Source organism: Botryllus schlosseri, chromosome 6 (genome assembly GCF_051294905.1).
Source record: "Botryllus schlosseri isolate E-star chromosome 6, Bs_hap1, whole genome shotgun sequence".
Taxonomy (NCBI): Eukaryota; Metazoa; Chordata; class Ascidiacea; order Stolidobranchia; family Styelidae; genus Botryllus; species Botryllus schlosseri.
In genome coordinates, this window is record NC_137241.1 from 20,931,867 (window position 1) to 20,944,216 (window position 12,350).

At 39.4% G+C, this 12,350-nt stretch overlaps 1 protein-coding gene across 2 annotated transcripts in view; it reads left to right on the forward strand.

Annotated features, from left to right (window-relative positions):
- The first annotated feature begins 221 nt into the window (after positions 1-221).
- Positions 222-12,350, forward strand: part of LOC145441494 (uncharacterized) — a 36,383-nt gene continuing 24,254 nt past the window's right edge. For both annotated transcript variants that reach the window (XM_080319378.1, XM_080319379.1), the window contains exons 1-6: positions 222-301; positions 2,651-2,778; positions 3,661-3,822; positions 3,880-4,021; positions 9,278-9,414; positions 9,492-9,597. In XM_080319378.1, coding sequence (XP_080175504.1) covers positions 244-301; positions 2,651-2,778; positions 3,661-3,822; positions 3,880-4,021; positions 9,278-9,414; positions 9,492-9,597 — 733 coding nt within the window. In that variant the 5' untranslated portion in view covers positions 222-243. The remainder of the gene's footprint in view (positions 302-2,650; positions 2,779-3,660; positions 3,823-3,879; positions 4,022-9,277; positions 9,415-9,491; positions 9,598-12,350) is intronic.

The window sequence follows — 12,350 nt, forward strand, 5'->3', positions numbered from 1 at the left end:
ATGTATCTCCGACAGCAGGCAATATCATTAGATCGATATAAATAGCAAATTTAACGATTTATAACACTATATTATTGGATATCGGATCTTTTAGGTCAGGCGCGTGCATCGACACATTAAACATTTGCATGTAGCTTTTGGTAATCGGAAGTCTGATATATTCAATAACTATATATCAACGAGAGCTCTTCCAATAATGGATTTTATTCTGACACAGATATATATATTCTAAGAGCGAAAGACATGATTTGGATTACTGTATTGGCTTGCACTATTGCACTATCATCTCACACATCTTCGGGTAAGTTTTTGGGGAAGTACCTGTTACTTGCACAAGGCTTTATAATATTTATGCACCTTGCACCAGCTGAAGTATGATTCCTTTATATAGCTTTACAGGCACGTGGCGATAATATAATAACGGTAGGCACGACTGATATCAACTTTAGAATCTAGCTAGAATGTGTAAGTGTCGGCGGATTATTTAACTTTAAGTTGCAGAGGTGTTCCTGGCTGCAAACAGCTATGTAATGGTTGCGGATGCGGGTTCACAGCCGATCACACAATTCTCAAGGTTGACGGTTTAGGCTCCTCGTCGTCCCATAAGTGTGCACGGCAGGAATCACAAACCAATAACATCGGCCTGCTGTAAAATGAACGCCAATTTCGGAATACCATGGATGCCAAACAACAACATCATCTGTATTCTACAGCAAGTGTTACCAACCTAGGTCAGGTGTCGCGACGCCAATGTGGGCGTTTGCCTACTCTCTGGGATCGCGAAGACGAATGCTATATCCGAATGACTATTACAGGAATTCCAATTAAACGGATGCTATCGGCGGCTCATTTCTGAAAATTTAAGTTTAGTTTTCAAAATAGAAAAAAGACAACTGAGGAATGCAAACCCGGCAAACGAGGTATTAGATCAGTCGAAGCGTCATTTTGATGCTTCATCTACTATGACGTAAGATTGGTGCCTGACCATCACTATGACGATTAAGTGTCGGGAGCATCGAAATCAATGGGACAATAATTTTTTCCTTCCAAAAAACTGCAAGTGGCCTGAATCCGTATCAGGAATACGCGCGAGTCGCATTTCGTCTTCTACCCTTTAATCCGGGTCCGAGCTAGAGCGTATTTCCGGAATGGAACTGTAATTAATTACGGGGTTAATTACGATCCGCTCAACGATGATGCAGCTAACATCGTGAGTTGTCGTGTGGACGCTTGTGAGAGGGCAGGTATAAAATTTCCACAACATTTTGACTTGTTTTCCGATGTCTACCTGAGATCGCAACGCATGGAAGTCATGTAACCTAATTTAAAGGTTTATGGTAACCAGGAACGTAACAGCACTTCGTCTCCTCTCTCAAAAAAACGTTGGTTTCGCCCCCAGACCACCCAACAAGGTAGTCGTGTTTTCCGCGACTCAACACATTTATTATGCTGTTTAGTGATACGCATTAATTAGCCTGAATTGGCGTGCATGGCGAGAAAATTTTCAACAACTCATGATTGATCGGTCAATATCATCGGCAATTGCATATGTGTTGCTATCAATTTTTTTATCCCCCCTGCTCACACAATCAGATTTCCCGGTAGAGCTAAATTAGATGTCTTGGAAAATGTAGGGCCCGTAAATAATAATTAAACATATTCGGGCGGTATAATAACTTCATTACATAATGATGTTTCGTGACCTCCTGTCTGCTATGTCAAAAGATATTTCAAATCACCCAAACGTACTAAACTAAAAGACGCACGCGATTTCAAATCGGTATTTCTTCACTGGAAATTAAATTTTCCTTGCGGGTATAGGCATTTGTCTTGTGGGGTTCAGATTGCCAGCACAGGAACATTCGACGCCAGCAATTTAGGCGCCTAGGGACAATTAAACATATTGGCCTAAGTATATATATATAGTTTTCGGTCAGCAAAAAGTACAGACCTTTTCTTCCCAGGTTTTCTCGTCGGCGATCGTTCTGGCACACTTTTTGTAGTCGCATGTTACATATCCTAAAACTGCTTATGTCTTGGTGCGTCGTGTCGTGGCAATGGACGGCGTCGAAATGCTCATTTGTATAAATCTGGGGTTCTCAACCTGGGGGGCGTGAAACATCTGAAGGGGGGCGCGAAGGTGCGGTCACCTGAAAAAAATTTTCGCGCTCTGCGCGATTTCCCTCCAATGCACACGTCTTTCTCTCTATATAAACTCAATTTCGTCTTTTATTATTCTCTCATCAACATTCATAACCGTCTATACCACCAAACAATCTGTTGGGGTTGCTAGCATCCCAGTTGGATTTTGTGATATGACGATAAGGGGGGCGCGAAATTTTTCACTATCAAAAAGGGGGGCGTGTCTAAAAAAAGGTTGAGAACCACTGGTATAAATCATGCGTATTTTTCTTTAGCGGGAGAGTACCCACCAATAATCCAGACACTCGGTAATATGAAATCGCGCGCAGCGCGAAATTTTTTGTAAAAAGTTGCATAAATTTCAAAAAAATATATATATAATTTATGCTAATTTACGAAATAATTTTGGGCTCCCTTCGCGTTCGCCTCACAATTGGGTGTTTGGGGTGTGGCAGTTACGGCCCTGGTGGTAATGGGATTGGCAGTGACGACTTTCCCAATATTTTAGGATGCATACCTGTGTACGAAACCCATAAAGATATTGCTGTATATGAGTCGTGGCCTTTTACGCTCCACTGTAGACATGCCATTGGACAAGATGAACATTATAATGCCTCTCTTCTAACGGAAGTTTCGGTAAGTCAGTGTGCAAATGGGTGGAACAATTGCCTAAACCAATTTTGTACGGGATATGAGTGGAGGTGTGACTGTTGATCTGCTTTAAAACACGAATTTGTTATTTACGTATAGCCGGTAGCCTAATTGACACGTTCCTCGAGTGCGGTTTCATCCAAGTCAATTCAATCCCGTTAAATCACCGTGGTATCCAACTAATCACAATTCGGTTTGGTTCGGAAATGATGTCAGAGTCTTGAAGAATACGGAGAGCAGTTGTAAAAAGGGGACAGGGTCTCAACCATAGCTCCACAGGTGCAACGATATCGCATATTAGGATATATTTGTTAAGATATTTCGGCAACAATTTTGAAATATTCGTCCTTTCAATGAAGATTTTACTAATTTTCGGCTACCTTGTGTTCGTTATACATGAATTTAATAGATATGTGAATCTCAATCGGCACACTTGAGCTGTAAAGCGTGGGGACGATCATAAATTTCAGGGAATAATATATACCCCTCTTTTTCGGTCCAACCGGATAGAATTTGGACAAAAGCAATTTTTGTATCCTCGGGTGTCATTGCGTCCTACATCTATGATACCAGAACAAACCGTAAAATAATATCAATGAAGCTCAAAAAACATTGCTATGGCGCCCATTCTCTATATTTGAGCGGCACGCGGATCGATCCGTCTCGGCAAGGGCTTTGGCAACCACTGCGTGGCTCCTTCCATTATTGCAAAATCCAAATGTTGAATGCTGCGTGTTGTGCTGTTGAAAGACGTTAATGTTACGCTCGAACTGATACAGGCAGATGCTTTATGAGCGTCAATTTTGTCAGACTGCAGCTTTGATGTATGTTGCAAAATCTTTATCAATTGGAATCCTCCCTTTGCAGCCACTGGAGTGTGTAATAATCGATCTCCAAAGCGGAAATCCTGTTCTTAACGCGACCAAATATATATCCATGATCCACTATCCAAGCAAGGATAGGGATTTTATGCACAACATCAGAAATGTCTCAACAACGCTATCGACACGATATCAAATTAGACTTCAGGTGTGTGATGGATACATTTTAAGGACATTACTTACAGATAACGATTCGTACATGCAGAAAAGAGGATATTGTTGGATCGCGAACATCACACTGAACAAGCTTGCACTCGTGGAAGAATCTTGCGAAGCGAACTTGCGGCGCTCCGACCCCACCGTTAGACCGATCACATCAAATGACAATGTTAAATTTCGTTGTAACGGTAAGAATGATGAAATTAATCGTGAAATGTGCATTCTCCGTATCTCGTGTAGGTTTTTTTGATCATCCGCGATGTCGTTACGATTCGTAGTAATTTTTGTCCAACGGTTCTGCTTCGTTTGAACGCGAATCTTCGATGAATAAATAACTATAAAGCTACTCATTAGGAGCACATGATATTGCGCTCAACTTTAATCTACTTGTGACGATCAATATCAAGTTACATGTGAAGTATGCAGTCAATGTTGTCTTGGTAACATTGATTCGTTTTCTCCGAAGTTAAGCTCCAAGGAAAACCCTGATTTGTATGAGCTCTAGTAAAACATATATAACACCATGTAATAAAATTTTGAAAAAGTTTATTTGGCTAAAAATTTTTATGTATTGTGTTTTAGTATTCCAATCTAATTACCAACATACCAAAATTTTTCCTGAAGTGTCCCAAATTTTGAAGAAATGTCAATTTCTCTAATTTTTGATTTTACTCATAATTGCTCCGTATTAATCACAATAATTCTTTATTGGAGGTAAGAAAACTCTAATGAAAAGGTTAATATGAACAGATATAGCTTATTCATTCATCAAGTAACAAATCAACACTTTGAAAATCATCAGAAGTGGTTTTGTTTGCGTGACTTACGTCTGTGAAATAAGAAATATTCTCTTCTTATTATGGACGAAAAATAACACCATGTGCCAAAATTTTGCAAAATTTTATTCGTGCAAAAATGTTTATGTATTGTGTTTTGCTATTCCAAACCAATCACTAAAATACAACATTTTCTTTTGAAGTGTCCCTACTCTTTTAGATATGTCACTTTTTGTGATTTCTCGTTTTACTCAATATTGGACGTACAAATTCACTAACAAAACCAAGGAATATGCACAAATAGTGACTACAATAGATTATAAAAGAATGGAAACACTTCAGAAATTTGTGAAGTGGTTTTGTTTGTATCATTTGGGTCCGTAGACTGAGAAATCCACTGGCATTTTGGATTACCGTGCAAATCGTTCATGCCCTTTTCTCGACGAATGACATCGTTCCCTAGTTTCAACCTTGGAGTCAGAATTTCTGCATTTAATTTAATGAGAACCGACTAAATTATCAAGTTCGTGGTGGTTACGAATGTGTGGTTTGGGATTTATATCTATATGGGAAATGTTGAAGTCGTCATCGGAGTCATTTTCTGTACCTTTAAGCCCTGTCGAATCTTCTGGGGCCTTTTTTGCCTGATAGTTTGAGCAGTGAAAACTTACTGCAATACGGAACAGGTGGCATAGAAGTATACGCAATGTCAAGTCAACATTTTTTAGTTATTCTGAACCTTGGAATGTAACCCGTACAGAAATAACAGTCGTGTATAAGGTTTCGAATTTCCCTCTATCTTCTCTAATAACAAATGACATTGTTAGCCATCCATCCATATTTCATCCGCATGTTTCGTAGATTACATGAAATGCCAAGTTTTGATCTTTCACCCCAATCTTCATGCCAAAGTAAAGTTAGTAAGTATAAAAACCTTACTCTTATCTATATTTTGTGTTTAACTTGTTTCAAACTGATATAAAGACCACAGATATATCAAAATCAGCCAGCACGCAGATTACATTTGCGATGTTGACATTGATAATGTGATTATACTCACTAGAACCACCATCAAAACAAAACGAAAGGAAATTTGAGATTGCTTGCTGTAGCCAATACTGACTAACTGATACTGAGAAGATGATTGTTGCTAACAACCAACCATTATGAATTGAATGAAGGATCCGTGTGACGCCACAGCTAATAAGAAATTCAATAAAGAAGCTTTAAAAGCGTGGTGCGGGCAGTTTAAAAAGCTTAAAATGACATTTTTAAACTACACTTGACGCAAATAAACCCCAGAAGCATGCTTTACTAAGAAATATGGGATACGAAATATCACAAAATCGGCTAAACTAAATTTTTGTTACATGGTGTAATCCGACAACAATGTCATTGATATAGTATGCCTACACGATTACAGGAATTGACAAATCGTGAATAGAAAATTCCAAGAGGAAAATGGTTAACCGGGCCTACGATACGAATATCGTAGGCCCCGGGTTAACGGTTGTGCATTGTGAATTCTCGTTCTCTCCTTGTGTGTTGAGATTGTTAGATTATTAACTGCATGACATGTGAGTATATTCTCGTACAATCATAACGGAAATATCGCCAGTTATACGGTTTGAAATATTTATCATCATGTTTGCTAACATCTATGACTATAGAGCTTCGTTGCAATGTCTCCACACAAAATTGTGGTTTTTGTGAGCACGGGTGGTGTCATGCTACCATTCTTGTTGCTGTGACAGAGCCAATTGAAGTTTCAGTGCTTCCATGGTGGGAGAAAAGTGTAGAAACCACAGTTTCTATCGTGTTGATGTAATAGGTATTTTCATTAGTGTCATATAGGTATGAATCTCGAAAAGTCAGACTTATAATACTTTTCTCGAATCACTGCAATCGATAGTCGATGCAGATTCACTCGAATCGTTGTACCGATGTGCCCATCCCAATTTTTAATCATATACCGCATTTGAATTATGTCCACAGAGCCGAAATTACGCCATCAACAATTTCTTACATACGACTTTCAACTTTCTCACAAAGAAGCTTACTATACGTTTAGTTTCTATCTATAATGTTGGTTTGCCAAAATTTACAAAGTAATTGTAATTGATTCGAAACTTCTAGAATTAATTCGTATTGTACTTGTAATTAGCAGGGTTGCAATGACTCGAGTCGCGATTTTTGGTGACTCGATTTGACTTGAGTCATTTTTTCAAATGCGTAAAATGACTCGACTCGACTCAATTTTTGTGTTGAATCGACTTGTACTCGAGTCATTGACAAATGCCCTGTATACATACATCTCCCTTGGCTTGGGTCAGTGTCAGTCGACTTTTCTAATCAAATCCGGTCATCAGTGCAATCGTGCTATTTTATGCTAAATACCCGAGTGGTGTTCATGACTAGGCCGCTCATGCCTCAAACTCGCAAGGATGTGCTCCCTGCTTTACAAACAAGTAATATTGTATATAAATTGCAATGCCACTGTGATAGTCGGTATGTGGGTCGCACATCTTTGCGGTTGGCTGAACGAGTGAACCAACATGTGCCTAAATCGATTAGGTCAGTAAACAAACCTATCGATCGATCTGCACTTGTTCATCGGTGTAAGGAAGCGGTTGACTCTACTTCCTATAACCAGGTCTCAGCGTTCAACTCTGCAATTGGTCAACATGAACTACCCGGTGTGTGCCAGTCATTACAATGACAGTATGTTCATTGTGATTTCTAAATGCAGATCTGCCTTCCATCTGTCTGTCTTGGAGTCAACTATAATAGAATTGACAAATCCGGATTTATGTCGGCAGAAAGAGTTTTTATATAATCTCAAAATTTCCCATTAATATATACCGCTATTTGTCTGTGTGCTGTCTTCCGTGTATTATAGTATAATTTGATTTTCTCTCGTCTCTTGTTATGACTACAGGTACAGCTGACTTTGCCTAGCGTTAATTTTTTATTATTGTATTATTACGTCATACTTTGCCTTTTTGGTTTTCGTTTGAATCTCTCTCTGTATGCTTATTATTGTGCCGTTAACTCTCGATAAGGGGCACACGAAAAGTCTTCGAGTTAATAAATTCTTTACTGCAATGAATGTAGTTGTGAAAGCAATACTCAAGTTTAGTACCGCCAACCATATTTTCGAGTCATTGTGCATGACTAGAACCAAGTCATACGACTCGAGACTATAAGGACAGTCAAGACAGACATATCATTTTTACTTCGAATAATAGTAAAGTTACGACATTATTGGTATTTCGTCTATCAGTCCTGATACCAGAAAATACGGTGAGAAACTGATGAAAATTACTATATTACAGTGGTTCCCAACCTTTTTGTCTTCATTCCCCACTTCAGATTTATTCCGAGCCTTCATCCCCCACCAAGACCGTAAACGCGCGAAGCGCGAAGAATTTATATAATTCATGTTCGAATCGGTCAATATGATCAGGAATTGTATATATTTTGCTATCAATTTTTTATCCCCTCTCTTCTCACGTAATCAGATTTACCGGTAGAGCTGAGTGAGGTGTGTTGGAAAAGGTAGGACCCCTAAATATGAATTAAACATCTTAGGGCAGACCCGTTGATATATTGACTTCGTTACTGTTTCGTGAACTCCTATGTCTGCTATGTCAAAAGACATTGAAATCGCCAAAACTAAAAGGCACACACGATTTCAAACTGGTATTGCTTTACTGGCAAATAATTTTTCCCCTGCAGGATGGGATTTGTCCTGTGGGGCTCAGATCGTCAGGACAGGAACATTCAGCGCCAGCCATTTAGCCGCCTATAAACATATATGTATATTGTATATATATCGAAGTTTTCGGTCACAACAAGGGCATTCCTTCTCGGCCAAGGTCTTCTCGCTGCTTATAGTTCTGGCACGTACCTCTCGGAGTTGCATGTTACATGGCCTATAACTTCATATGTCTTGGTCCGTCGTGGCGCAGTAATGGCCGACGCCGAAGTCTCCATTTCTATAAATTCTACGTATTTTCGTGGGGGAAGAGGTACCCAATAATCAAAATATTAGGCAATACTAAATCGCGCGCGCAGCGCACAAACAAAATTTGGATAAGTGACATAAATTTCCAAAAACGTTAACTGATAACGGTAATTGCGCATGTGTTTCCGTGAATATGAAGACTGTCCTGCAGATAATTTTGAACAAACGCGTCTATTCCCCACCAGAAACCATTGAATTCCCCACCAGTGGGAATTCCCCACCGTTTGGGAACCACTGCGATATTATGAATGCGAGCCATTCTATATCAATCGAGCAGAGTTGAAAAAGTGGTTTGGACTGGGTTAAACTGAAAACTGAACAGTGAACGTAATGACTTGGAGTCGGACTCGAGTCAACACACTATGACTCGGACTCAACCCTCTACTAGCTGACTAGGACTCGGACTTGACTCGGTGATGAATTGAAAATGAATCGACTTGACTCGAGTCAAAACTATGAAAGTGAGATTGACTTGCTACTCGGAACCTTGTGACTTCGTTATAACCCTGGTAATTAGTGAAGTAATTGTAATTGCAGATGTAGATTTAATAATGCAATTGTAATAGTAATTTAATGACCATGAAATTGTGCAATTATATTCTTATTCTGCCCGACATATTGAATATTAGTGTCTCTTTCAGTTCCACACGATGACGCAATGCCACCCAATCTGATACGTTCCGGAGACTTTGATCGATTTGCAGTGAAATCATACTGGTTATACAACTGCAACAGAACTCTACCGAAAAACTCGCGACTCTCCAGCTACACTGATTTGGTATGCCGTCAGAACTTACGGCGGTTTTGAACACGTGACTGCGTCATGTGACAAGTGCCGGCTTTTTGTCTTGACAGGACATAAGCGGTATCCAGTATTCTCAGAATCGCGGCGTATACACATGCGCAGTCGAATACAACGGAATGACCAGATATCGGGTTCACTACAAAACGTGCTGGCAAGGTAAGTGTATACTGTGCTGTAGTAATTTGGTAGCGATCTGATTGGAGCTGAAGCATTGGTAATCAAGCCGTTACCAAACAAAGTCAGTGGCAAATGGCCACAAAGATAAAAGCTCAAACATTTAGAGACGTTCCCGTGAGGTTTCACGACTGCATTTAGCGGTAGAATATGCACTTTTCAGTAATATTATGCTTGACACGGTGTATTAACTTATAATTCGCCTTCACGCTAGTATATTCTAGCAGTCTAATTGTTTCGAGATGAACGCGTTAATGGAACTGTCCGACTGTGTTTTCGTATTGATTTTTCGGCGGCCGCATTTAATTGGATACCGGGGTTGACCCTCTCACTAAAATGCTAGGCTTGAATTCTGCTGCAATGAGTTGACCGAGATAAAATGCTTTAAATGCAGTGTCTTGCATGGACTTCTGTCATTCATATTACGCAATCTGGTTGCAATCATACCATAACTCAGTGGTGTCAATGCATTTCTTTCTTTTTTCTTTCCTGATTCATGGGTACTTGGTAGGGATGGTGTGGACGTGAGGTTCACGTTCGCGTGCTGTGTGTGAACCTCCGAAATTTAGAGGTTCACGTTCACAAAAGAACCTTGTTAGGTTCTGCACTGTGAACCTTTTTTCATATATTACAGTTTTCACTTCATTATAACATCTTTGGTAGAAATGTATTGTATTTCAACTGCGGGCCACTCTATATGCATGGCGCTGGCAGCATAAAAAATCAGCACTAAATGAGCATGCACCTTGACAATCTCAAAGATTTTACTTGCTTTGTTACAAAAGTATTCTCGAAATATCCAGCTTTTTGTTTGTGAATATTCAGTGACTCTCTGCTGTGATCTTGGCCCGCAATGACACAACATCCATACATGTATTCAGCGAATAATGCTTATTCAACCAATCAATGGAATTGATATCGTTGTCTGATGTGAAAAAAATCTAGCAGATGTACGGGTTCGATAATGACTTCATATGTTTATGATCATAAAAACAAAATTTGTTCGATTGGGGTGTTGGCTAGGGTGTTGGGATAATGTCGGTAGTCAGTACAGAAACCTGTTTTACACTCTGCTCAATATCATCGTCGCAATACTCAGACGCCGAATGCATTGTTCGGTCTGGCCCACACCGTTGAGGCTTAAGCTTATATTCCCTGCAAGCCGTCACCGAAATTGTTGGCAAAGCGACGAAAGATATTGATTTTATATATTTTATTATCATGGGATTGTCCCAGTTGATTCATTTGGCGACGTTTAATACGCCACTATGTACTTCAGCATTGTGGCATTATGTGGCCCGAGTCGTCGCTAGGTATCGTGTAGACCAGACGTCTCAAACACGCGGCACGCGAGAGCATTTTGTGAGACCCGCGATGACATTTTGGAATTTCAAGTATCCAACAATATATGCAAGTGCCATATATCTTTTTTGGTATAAGAAATTAAAGCTCAAGCTAAAACTACTATAAAGATCACTGAAATCTCAACAAACTTCACTATCACATCACTTTTAAAAGCTACCATGCGGTAGAAGATCAGCTATTACGTCACGTTTCCTGTTCATGATGATAAAACATGACCCGTTGATGATTCGCGACTAAAAATTGATATTAGGTTTGGTGCGACCTTCTCGTAAAATTACTCGATTTCGGATTGAGAGTGTAATTAAATAAAAATGACTCGAGTTGAGTTGGATCAAGCGTTAAAATCGGAGACGGACTTGCGACTCGTAACGGTTACTTGGTAATCCTACGGACGCAACAATCTATGAAACTGTCATGAGGAATAGTAATATATCAAAAGATCGTATAGCGTGCGTTGCGTGACCCCCGTGACGTATAGTTGGTTACATTTTGGGTGCTGTTTGTTCTCTTTATCCATATTATTATCGGTGGCAAGTAAGCTAGTAATACGCTCTACAGCTGTCTCATCAATTAATTCTTCGCCGATTGGACATTTCCTTTCCAGGTGTTCTTAACCAGGCCCGTAGACCCCATCGGGGAACGAAGCACCACATTAGGGTGTACGAGATGCATTGTGGAATTAGACCTATTTGCTGTGGAATACTTTCTTGGCGAATTTATTCGACTTGAAAAGAGTCTTCGCGCTACGAAAATGTATTGAAAATGGACAGGGGCTAAAAGAAATCTATTTGAAGCACAAGGGGTACGATCGCTAAAAAGCTTAAGAGGCAATGCTATTACTATGGCTCAATAATGATTATATTGAACTTGTTATTGATATGTTCCAATAATAATCGAGGCAAAATCTAACGGTGATATATTTTGACTTTGGCAATGACAGTAACAATAGCCTATAGGCCTACTTATCACGACTAACCAAAACCAGAATTAGGCTACACCGCTTAAATGCTCTGATATCAGATCAAGCTTCAGTAGATTTTAAAATATTCTACATAAAATTGTAGCACGTCAAAGGTCGACTATAGCTGCAATATAATAACGCGACAGTTTTAAGATGTCATGACACATCCTCTCGCATGATGTCCATAACTTGGTAAGATAAAAAAATTATGCTCGGTACAAAAAAACAATTTTATTAAAATATTTGAAAATGTGACTTTTTCCTTGTCAAGCGTGAATAGTACAATAGTAAATTACATTTCCACGGTGTTTTTGGAATGCCTGTCTGCAAGATCACGTTAAATAAGGCCTACTTGGAAATTATACATTGAATATCCCCATTATTGATACTGCGGCCCGTGGCGTCAGCA